We start from the raw sequence: 11733 nt of genomic DNA, 5'->3' as shown, positions 1-11733 counted from the left end.
AATTAATATTTGGGTGATCAGTCCTCAATATGAAATCCGCATTGACGTAAATAAAAGGAAACTAATTATAACAATTTGTGTGACATAATATTTGAAATGAATGGTTGAAAATTGTAACGTTTTCGATTCTTTTTAAACGAATTCAGTATCATGTAATCATGGATCTCCTTCAGGGAATGTGTATTTGACATCCCCAGTAGCCTTATGTACAGTGTAGTGTGTTTTCTACGAGTATTTCACGCGCTCGAATTCATTTTGCTATAAAAAGTATTCCTATGACTCCAAGATGACATTTTATGCGTGTTCGGGGTTAATGGTTGATTTGTGTAGTTTATTAATGTGATTGTATCGAACGAAAACTGGACATGGGTAAACAGACCCCTGTGACTGTGGTTGACAAACCGTCTAAGCCGCTTACCAAGGCCAGGAACTTTCAATCCTTTGCGATTGTCATAACGTCGTCGTTTGCACGTACATGGTGGCAATTGACTGGACTAATCACATTGCTAGTGTGCTTTGGAGTAATCTCCTGTGGGGACGGAGATTACACTGAGAGGGAACGTACGTGAGCTGTACAGGGACTCGAACTTCGGTCGGTACGCATCTGTTCCCTGATATACTTCCGGCAATTTCGTCACCATTTCGTGATTGTTTAATGTAAGATTATACTGTTCTGTCTCTCATGGCGACTGTTCTTTTGCCCTTTCCTTGTAACTCGGCACATTCTGTCTTCGTTGCTCTCCCAACCGCAAATCTAACTAAGGAATTTGATTTAATTTTCTAATGGTTCAGGGGTGCGTCTTTACCTTTCAACAATAACAGGAAACTCCTACTGGATGATTGACCGATGAATTCATCGCTCACAGCTTGCACAGACATCATATATGTCACAAGTCAGCCCTCTGTTTTATCTGTCGAGGTCGGTCGACTGCGCATCATCCTTACTCGAACCTTGCTCATGAGACCACAGGGTTGGGGAACAATCTCGACGATTTACAGGCCGCTTTCATGTTGCCGACACGGGCGGAATTCCTCCTGCTGTGATTGTAACATCATACCGCTGACACAGTGGTGACTTGGCCCATAACACTTCCTCTGGGATGTGAGGAGGTTAGGTCCCATACTGCCTACAGTTCCAAACTGCCTACATCCCAAACTGCCAACAAAAATATTGTCGGCAGCGTGGGAAATGATTTTTCGTCCTGTAGAATAATGGAACAGCCCCCCAATTATCAATGAAGAAGAGGTGTGTCGTTTGGAGTAAGGTAGTAATAGTTATTTGCTTTATTTAATGTCGTACGCACAAAAAGTAGGGTATTTCAGCGATGGGGTTGTACACTTATTAAGAAATGAGGGGAACAAAAAATAATTATTTTGAAAGAGTGGTTTTACTACCCAAAAACCCCCAACAACTGAGTATTAATGGAAATTTGAATTTGATGCCGAATTAAAAAGGTAAAAAAAAATATGAAATAGGTAAAGTGTATTAGAGATTTTGAATTTAATATAGATGTGGTGTAGTAAATGGTTATTATTATTGTATTTTTTAACCAACCGATGTTTAAAAACATATTTATTAAGTGAATAATGATAAATATATATAAGGTTAAAAAATGGACTTGATAAAAAGAGAGAACTGATTTAAAAAGTTAAAAGAACATATATACATATTTATAACAATTTTTCAAATGGTAAAAAGTGGTATTATTGTTTTTGTTGCTAGATTGTTTGGTAAATTTTGTATGAATGAGATATTTAGTGAGTGGTTTGGGATTTGTTTGAATGTGCTTGAAATCAGAAGAGTACTACTGGTTTTGGTATGTACATACCCCAAAAAAGCCTTAAACAATCCTATAATCTCCCGGCAAACTCCAGTATCTTCACAGCAGACCTTGCAGCCATAGTTCAGGCCTTGCAAACAACATCTGACCAAACAAACACTACCATCTGCATTTTTACGGATTCCTTAAGCTCCTTACAGGCTTTCAAAAATTACTCTACAACAAAAAGACCATAAGATCTAATAAATAACATATACAGAAGAATACTATACCACCAAAACAAAAATAATCAAATACATTTTATCTGGGTTCCGTCACATATCGGAGTCCATGGCAACGAGATGGACATCCTTGTCAGTTGTGTGTAATTGTGAAACCAGTAAAAGATTTTTCAAGATATATTCATGTCTCCATGTAAAGACAGAGAATTCTCAGAATGAATAAACCAACACTTGTCATTTTTAAACTTCTGTAGGCACAAAGGGAAGACACCACAGAACAGGTCAGTTCCTTAACCAAGTAACTGGTCAAGTTCATTTTAGATGGGGTAGAACAGGTCAGATCGGTGTATTCCCATTAACTTCACTTCCTGATCACTGGACCATATCATGTTGTTTTAACCCGTAGGCAGTTTGGAACTGTAGGCAGTATGGGAATACACCTGTGAGTAAGGCAAGCGTCTATTGATAACCCTCACAGCAAACCACTTGTAAAAACAACAAACTACACATTTCCAATGGCCGAAATCATTTATTCGAAAATTAGGAATAATGTTTCCAGTGACTATTGCATTTCAAAACGGATGTCGAAATCCGACTTAAGATTAATGTTTTCTCTCTCCAAATTCACCTTTTCAGGATAGTTATATTCATTGGTGAAATGTTAAACGTGTAGAAATGCAATACTCAGAGCACACCCAATTTGTCTTGCAGTATATAATGAAACCTCGTTATTCGGGACGGATTCATTGTCAGGGAAATCACACGGATGGACGTACTGGTACATAGAGGTTCCAGTAATGCTCCGGGAAGCTGGATCAACTTAGTCCTGATTAACGAGGTTGAACTATATTGTTTAACCTTAGAATAACAATAAACGTTAAATCAATACTGTACATTCATATTGACAGACCCGTCTTTTTGAAAATAAATATATTTCTCTGTGCATGTCTTTGAATTAAGTATATAATAGTGATTTGATATATATCTACAGCACCATGACACAACTAGACAGGACTTCACACAACTCTACGAAAGGAAACTTACGAATGGCACATATTGAGCAATACAGAGTGTGTGACTTAGTTACAATACACACTGTTCCAGAAGCGTCTTCAGAAAACCGACAGATAACACTCTATTTACATGTTGATGCTGACTTCTGTGGATGTGCAGACAATGGCCGAACTTTTCATGTGAGTTGGATTATCTCTGAAATGTCTACTTTATGAGAATGTACTCTGTTGTGTCCGTGCAACAAGAACAATACAAGACCATCACAGGCGTGTGTCAGAAACAACAGTTGCCTTACTAAACTACCACAAGTACACCGGTGGGTGGGGAACACAAGCTGCTTTGAAAAACACGTACTATACACTACGGGGGAAAGAGGATATGGCGAAATGAATGACATAGTACATTACTAAAGCAGCTTTGGATAGATTTCGGCAGGCCATTTTCAGGAAGGCTTCCTGAGCCTTTCTTGGAAGCTATCATTATAGAAGACATTTTCTGTTCACTCGAGAGGAAATTGTATTCACTGAGAGTTGGCATTGGGTGAAAAGTAGTAAATTAAATATCGGAGACTGAAAGACGACCCGATATGGGTGTGTACATAAAGATGCGTCACAAGCACTGGCAGGAATGTATATAGGTATTTATCTACGATATACACAATAACAACCGATTGTACTACTTTATATGCTTTACCAAAAGCAGCAGCATATTGCCCTTCAAATGTATTCTTATATTCATAAACAGTCTCTATCTTTGATAAACCCAGTGCAGTATCTCCCTCTGCATATGTGAAGTGTCTCAAATTTCCTAAAAATGTTGATCTTTCTAACCCCATTGTAGATTTTCCATTGTTTTACAGAAGCTCACAGAATTATGGAGAGGGAGATAGTACAATGTATTCCCAATTATCTCCCCTTTCCCGTATGGGCAATCCCCAACCTCTCTCTAATAACCCCCATAATAATAACCGTTCACATCATTCTTGTCCCCTTCCCCAGCCATCTCCTCGTATAGCGCCTCCAACTCACGGGGCTGGAGATTATCCAAGATGGACTCCAGATATTCCCCCATTTCATCCTTGCCTTCTTCCAGAGGTTCCGAGGACCCTGGGACGGAGCTTACAGTGTCCGGCATGTCCCCAAGTGCAAGGTCACCCTCCCGGAAGTCCTCCCACGAATAGTTCGGTGGTCCAGAAGTGAAGCAGTAGTTTTCATTCATGATGTCCTTGCCTTCCACGTAGTACATGATGTAGAAGTTGCACATCTCGTCGTTCTGGGTGGCTCTGCAATCACATATAATCAGAGACTTGTTGGTTTGTATCGACTATTCCACGCCCCGTATACATACATCACCCCAGAATCCGTTATCCCTGGTTACAACAAAGTCATCGAATGAAATATACCGGTCTCGTGTCACCATTAATCACGGTTTGGTAAAAAATCCTTATGTACGAACTCTCTCAAAGTCAGACATGCTAAAGAAAAGAAACCGAACAGTTATATATATTGACGAAATGGTACGTCTTACATATACAATCTCTCTTTGCACAATGACAAATTTCATGCAAAACTCGTTTTGTTTACATTGCATACCCTCAACAATAACACAAAAACAAACAGCGTTTTCAAACTATTTTATTTGCAACGATAGACGTATTTAACAATGTCTGTAGCCCGTTTGTTGATTCAGTTAATGTTTATATGTTTATAATACAACAGGTAAACGGAAAATGTCAATATCAAATTATGACTTTTTCATAATCTGAAGTTTGATTTGAAAGAAAAATGTGTATCTTGGTGAAATTCAGCGTAATAATTGACGTCACGGTTTCCTATTTTGCATTAATAAGTATAGGTATGTAACTTAAATTAAACCATATTGTCGAAGTCGATGGAAACATTATTCCTGTGTCAAGTACGACCTTGCACCTTAAGGGTATACGGACAAGGTCAGGTCAAGGTAGTATTCACTGAGATCTTTAGTTATAACGCCATCGGTTACGAGCTGTTCGTAGTAGGAGCCCCACACCATCCGATCTGGGTGTACTAATCTGGTGTCAGCTGTTTCATTCAATGCAGCTATAGTTCCTGGAACGACGCTGACATTCTTGGGCATGGCATCAAGGTTCATGTCACCATCCTGGAAGTCGGCCCAAGACCAGACAGGGGGTCCGCGGCTGGCGCATGCGCTGTTTCGGACCTGTTTAGTGCCGTCGACGGAGTACATGATGTAGAAGTTACACATCTCATTATACTGTGTGCCCCTGGAACATACAACAATGTGGGAACATTTATGTTATAGGGTGGTTGTCGAAGTAACATCTCGGATGTACGTGCAGATCTTATAGAATATGCTGCCATTAAAATAATATATTGGTACTGGTAGTTTGTGATTACATCAACATGTTTGTCAGGAAGCTGAGGATATGTTTTGTCTTCAAACTTAAATAATGTAATCAATAGAAAATCTTAAATTTACATGTAGGTCTTATAGTATGTGCTGATGTCATTGAAAATAGATAATATATTTGTGTTTCCACTTGAAGTTTGAGATTACATCATTGTTTGTCAGAAAGCTAAAGATGGATTTTGTTTTCACACTTAAAGAAGCAACTAAACGAAAAGTTAAACACAAAATGCTTAATAACTGCAAATAGTACAATGCAGCAACTACTACTACCACTACCACCACCACTACTACTACTACTACTACTACTACTACTTCTACTTTCCACTTCCAACTTTTGTTTTATTAAGTTACTGAGTTAGACTTGAGCCGAAAAACAACACACGCAGCACAACAGGGAGCTAGTTGCAGTTAGACAGGACAACAAATTATATTAAGCAAACAATAAACTAAACGCATACACCACAAAATAAAGAAAGCAAGAAACATGTATTGTACAAGAGGATTTGACCACATGGATAGGAAACAGACAATGTGAAAATACGAAGCGTAAAAGAAGAAGAGAATGGATGAGCTGACAAGCATCTCGATCCCAGACGTGACACACAGACACAGCACATTGACACAAGACGTGAACCAGCAGTGAGGATTTACCCTTTCAAAGTTCATCTTCTAATAAACCCATCCGAAAAAGGGTTTAGAGTCGCCATAACAAACTCCGCGTCAACAGCCGCCGTGAACATCGAGGTCGACGAACTATACACATCCTTTACTGATAATACAGATCGGGAACATACATCAAACATGATTGAACCTAAAGGTGAAATAGCTGGAATTTTCTTCGGTATGAAGTTCATTCTGTATTATATTTGCGTTTTTAGTTCCACGACAGTGGCGCGGTCCAGTTGTATATTCAGAGTGGTTATGTTTCATCTGTGAGCAACTTACCCTATATTGACTGTGGTGTCCTTGTCGTTGACCATTGTACATCTGGCAGCCTGAAGACAGAGGACACGATTACATTGTTATTGATAGGACATGATACTGACATACACTTGTTATACCAATGATCTCCTTGATTAGCCAGTGATATTCAGCTTAAACAGATAGTAAAGATTTAAACGTCTTTCCATAACTGTAGTATAAGTTAAAGGACATATTCTACAAAGCAACAAACCATGGCCCCGTACCACAACTCCGCCTCAGCGCTGTGACAGTTTGTTCAAGTATGGAAGTCACGATCGCCCCAGCGCTGTGACAGTTAGTTTGTTCAAGTATGGAAGTTACGATCGCCCCAGCGCTGTGACAGTTAGTTTGTTCAAGTATGGAAGTTACGATCGCTTCAGCGCTGTGGCAGTTTGTTCAAGTATGGAAGTTACGATCGCCTCATGGAAGTTAGTATGATCGCCTCAGCGCTGTAACAGTTTCTTGTTCAAGTATGGAAGTTACGATCGCCTCAGCGCTGTGACAGTTTGTTCAAGTATGGAAGTTACGATCGCTTCAGCGCTGTGACAGTTTGTTCAAGCATGGAAGTTACGATCGCCCCAGCGCTGTGACAGTTAGTTTGTTCAAGTATGGAAGTTACGATCGCCTCAGCGCTGTGACAGTTAGTTCAAGTATGGAAGTTACGATCGCCCCAGCGCTGTGACAGTTTGTTCAAGCATGGAAGTTACGATCGCCCCAGCCCTGTGACAGTTAGTTTGTTCAAGTATGGAAGTTACGATCGCTTCAGCGCTGTGACAGTTAGTTTGTTCAAGTATGGAAGTTACGATCGCTTCAGCGCTGTGACAGTTTGTTCAAGTATGGAAGTTACGATGGACAGTTTGTTCAAGCATGGATCGCGCCCAGCGCTGTGACAGTTAGTTTGTTCAAGTATGGAAGTTACGATCGCCTCAGCGCTGTGACAGTTAGTTCAAGTATGGAAGTTACGATCGCTTCAGCGCTGTGGCAGTTTGTTCAAGTATGGAAGTTACGATCGCCCCAGCGCTGTGACAGTTTGTTCAAGTATGGAAGTTACGATCGCTTCAGCGCTGTGACAGTTAGTTTGTTCAAGTATGGAAGTTACGATCGCCTCAGCGCTGTGACAGTTTGTTCAAGCATGGAAGTTACGATCGCCCCAGCGCTGTGACAGTTTGTTCAAGCATGGAAGTTACGATCGCCCCAGCGCTGTGATGGGTTAGTTTGTTGAAGTATGGGAGTTATGATCGCTTCAGCGCTGTGGCAGTTAATTTGTTCAAGTATGGAAGTTACGATCGCTTCAGCCCTGTGACAGTTAGTTTGTTCAAGTATGGAAGTTACGATCGCTTCAGCCCTGTGACAGTTAGTTTGTTCAAGTATGGAATTTACGATCGCCTCAGCGCTGTGACAGTTAGTTCAAGTATGGAAGTTACGATCGCCCCAGCGCTGTGACAGTTTGTTCAAGCATGGAAGTTACGATCGCCCCAGCCCTGTGACAGTTAGTTTGTTCAAGTATGGAAGTTACGATCGCCTCAGCGCTGTGACAGTTAGTTCAAGTATGGAAGTTACGATCGCCCCAGCGCTGTGACAGTTTGTTCAAGTATGGAAGTTACGATCGCTTCAGCGCTGTGACAGTTAGTTCAAGTATGGAATTTACCATCGCCTCAGCGCTGTGACAGTTAGTTCAAGTATGGAAGTTACGATCGCCCCAGGGCTGTGACAGTTTGTTCAAGTATGGGAGTTACGATCGCCCCAGCGCTTTAACAGTTATCAAGTATGGAAGTTACGATCGCCTCAGCGCTGTGACAGTTTGTTCAAGTATGGAAGTCACGATCGCCCCAGCGCTGTGACAGTTAGTTTGTTCAAGTATGGAAGTTACGATCGCCCCAGCGCTGTGACAGTTAGTTTGTTCAAGTATGGGAGTTACGGTAGCCTCAGCGCTGTGACAGTTTGTTCAAGCATTGGAGTTACGATCGCCTCAGCGCTGTGACAGTTTGTTCAAGCATGGGAGTTATGATCACTTCAGCGCTGTGGCAGTTAATTTGTTCAAGAATGGAAGTTACGATCGCCTCAGCGCTGTGACAGTTAGTTTGTTCAAGTATGGGAGTTACGATCGCCCCAGCGCTGTGATGGGTTAGTTTGTTCAAGTATGGGAGTTACGATCGCTTCAGCGCTGTGACAGTTAATTTGTTCAAGTATGGAAGCTACGATCGCCCCAGCGCTGTGACAGTTAGTTTGTTGAAGTATGGAAGTTACGATCGCTTCAGCGCTGTGGCAGTTAATTTGTTCAAGGATGGAAGTTACGATCGCCCCAGCGCTGTGACAGTTAGTTTGTTCAAGTATGGAAGTTACGATCGCTTCAGCGCTGTGACAGTTAGTTTGTTCAAGTATGGAAGTTACGATCGCCTCAGCGCTGTGACAGTTGGTTTGTTCAAGTATGGAAGTTACGATCGCTTCAGCGCTGTGACAGTTTGTTCAAGTATGGAAGTTACGATCGCCCCAGCGCTGTAACAGTTTATTCAAGTATGGAAGGTACGATCGCCTCAGCGCTGTGACAGTTAGTTCAAGTATGGAAGTTACGATCGCCCCAGAGCTGTGACAGTTTCTTCAAGTATGGAAGTTACGATCGCCACAGCGCTGCAATCGCTGTGTTGAATGGGGCCTTGGTGTAACACATCTACTACTACCATATTTCTCGTGGATTAGAGACGTCGTGATCACCATCTAATACACCTCCGTCTGAACTGAACGTTGTTTCCCACAAACACACATACACGTACGCGCACGTACGTGCGCACACACAACTTACGAGAATATCGCCTGGTTCGACGGTCATGTTGGGGGTGGTTGCATCGTAAAACATCTGGAAAATATATAATTATAAAAGTTTATGATTTATCACAGAAAGTCCAAGCGCAACACACATGACGTTTGTCTCGTCTAGATAGAAACTTAACACATATGTGAAAACAACATTTAAGTTACACAAGAAAGGAAAATCAACCCATACTTGATTCATAATAACCCAGTACTGGGCTGGCCAATGTTTTAACAGCATCCCATTGATCCCTTGCAATAAACTGGTCCTGTATTCGCTGACTGTATGAAATAACATTGTTGGGATAAAGTTTAAAAACAAAATAATTATTAACAGAGGTATTTGAAACTGAAACCTGTGGTTTTTGGGGACTCATCCGGCCAATTTCAGTCCACTTGCCGTCGCGGATTCGGTAACCGGACACAACCCGTCCTGGAACACGTGTTTTAGAAATAGAAATTAGTGGGACCTTCACTAAACCAAATCCATTATACACAATGAATAATTCAATTCAATACAGACTTTAAACGAATAAGGCGATATGCCGGAACACATCCATACATGAAGATCAGTGTGTTTGCACCTCGAGGGTGGGCGTGCGTGTGTAAAAGCAGCATTCATTAAACATTCCCTAGGGAAATAAACCTGGGGGTTGAATTCTCTGTGAAATATACATACTGAAATGAAATTCAAAATGAAGATTACTTGGATTAAACCGTGAATTCTTTAATCACGTGCTGTTACGTCGGTAATTGAAGGACAACATTACAGAATCGTACATTAAAATGGATATCCGTTATGAACTGAAGGGTCCAAGGGATGTACTGAAATAATGTGGTTTGTCCTACCCAGCCCGTGAGTGTGCGTCCTGAAGGCGAAGGGGTGGATCGTCAGGTCGTCCCTGAACTTGCAGGCAGTCTCCATGTACACTGTAACACGGAAACAGGGATGTCCAGCGTGAAGTTTCAAAGTCGTGTAGACGACTGATCAAGTACAGACTACCAATACGTCACAGTGTTTACACAGTGTGGTGTTCCAACTGTCGTCTTATCAAGCCCAACATTATCCATCATGTTTACATGAACATTCAAATGTTACAGTCAGTTTGGTATCATTGCAATATTCATGTAGTTTAGGTACCTGCAGAGAACCTGACCCAAGCTTTTGTGATTATTGTAACATACGCAATGGCTCTAATCCGCTGAATGCTGTTTGCCATTCTGCTTGAATGTTCCCGAAGATCTTTGACGTAACAGTATTCTCCAGTCACTAGCATTCAAATACTGTTTCTGCATTTTCTCAATTAAGCTGAGAGACTGGCTGTCTAAATAGTGCGTGTGCGTCATGAGTACTGCACCAAGTAGTTGAAATAGTTGGATACCAGAACGGTTAAGGTTTGTTTTTCTTAGAGAAACATGGCCGGTGTGTTAAAGGAATCATTCACTACTTGATCCATGGACAATTGTTTCAAACCGTGGTGACCACAGATCTATCACATCTCTATCTTCAGAGGTTCCCAGCAGTTTGTGACAATTGAAAGGAAATGTCATTTGGCAAATTTTGGACTTTCTTACTAATAACATGAACGTTAACTATGGAGATAAGACATTGTGGTAAGAAATGTATCCACACATATCAATGATCTGATATTCAATAATGACCAATTCCTTCCACAGATTTACGCACCTGAACTAGAAATAAAGGAGCTGATGAAAGCAAAGTTTCTATCTGGTCCATGTGTAGATGTATGCATAATGATTCAAATCACAAGACAGAGTGAAACGAGTATTACATCAACGTTTATTTAGTCAAGTTTGCATTATGCCGAGAAATATTCCAGCATGTCAAACAAAAGGTGTCACCTTTTTACAAGTTGCTAGATATACTCGATCAGACGTATTTCCACACAGATTTCAATGTGCGTCACACGAGACTTGGACACAACGTGTTTGATCGTTAAACTTTCAAAACGTCTTATGTAGCGTTCGATGTAAGTAGGGTATTTCTAAATTTGATGATTCCCTAGTTTGATTCATACAATATATTCCTGTTTTCACATGACTTGTCTTGGCATGTTTGTGTGACGAGTGACACATAGACGCCCATCTCATCATCATCACTGTTTTTGTACCAGTTTATAAACAAATCCTTATGATATAATCGGAAACGTACAACGGATTCATTCCTTGGATTGTGGAAATGTCTTTGCGGAATGTTATCACAGCATCAAAGTTAAAAAACCGTTTCCTGTCCCCAGAGCAAGCATAGTTGTGTATGCATCAATCGTCATCTCCAGGTATAGAGAAACCCCTGCATTATAAAACATGTGAGGCCAGTAGCAAACTACCGTTAGTGACTGACACGGTGGAAACCTGTGGTGAAAGAATACAGTGTACGCACTCTTAAGTCGTCGTATGAAAAGAAGAAAGTGAGTGTGCCGTGACCACTTGTATCTTACCGGTAGACTTGGGCTTGATCTTGCCCCCAGTGCCCATCAGATAGACACCAGCACGACGCGGCAACCTGCAGTACAGAA

The 11733-nt window shown here is 41.1% G+C and overlaps 1 protein-coding gene across 2 annotated transcripts in view; it reads right to left on the bottom strand.

The window, feature by feature from the left end:
- Positions 1-2511: 2511 nt before the first annotated feature.
- The window catches only part of LOC124255774 (probable peptidylglycine alpha-hydroxylating monooxygenase 1), a 29399-nt gene continuing 20177 nt past the window's right edge, over positions 2512-11733 (bottom strand). The window contains exons 8-13 of one of the 2 annotated variants that reach the window (XM_046689688.1): positions 11656-11720; positions 10046-10126; positions 9553-9629; positions 9189-9242; positions 6371-6420; positions 2512-4298 (exon numbers count right to left, since the gene is read on the bottom strand). In XM_046689688.1, the coding sequence (XP_046545644.1) occupies positions 3962-4298; positions 6371-6420; positions 9189-9242; positions 9553-9629; positions 10046-10126; positions 11656-11720 (664 nt within the window). In that variant the 3' untranslated portion in view covers positions 2512-3961. Of the gene's footprint in view, positions 4299-4634; positions 5280-6370; positions 6421-9188; positions 9243-9552; positions 9630-10045; positions 10127-11655; positions 11721-11733 lie in introns of those variants that run through there. The other variant, XM_046689689.1, reaches the window with a different exon arrangement.

The sequence above is a fragment of the Haliotis rubra genome, unplaced genomic scaffold (assembly GCF_003918875.1).
Source record: "Haliotis rubra isolate DU_JTF1 unplaced genomic scaffold, ASM391887v1 Scf61, whole genome shotgun sequence".
In the NCBI taxonomy this organism is placed as follows: Eukaryota; Metazoa; Mollusca; class Gastropoda; order Lepetellida; family Haliotidae; genus Haliotis; species Haliotis rubra.
Note: the sequence above shows the minus strand (reverse complement) of the source record. Positions and strands in the feature narration are given on the sequence as shown.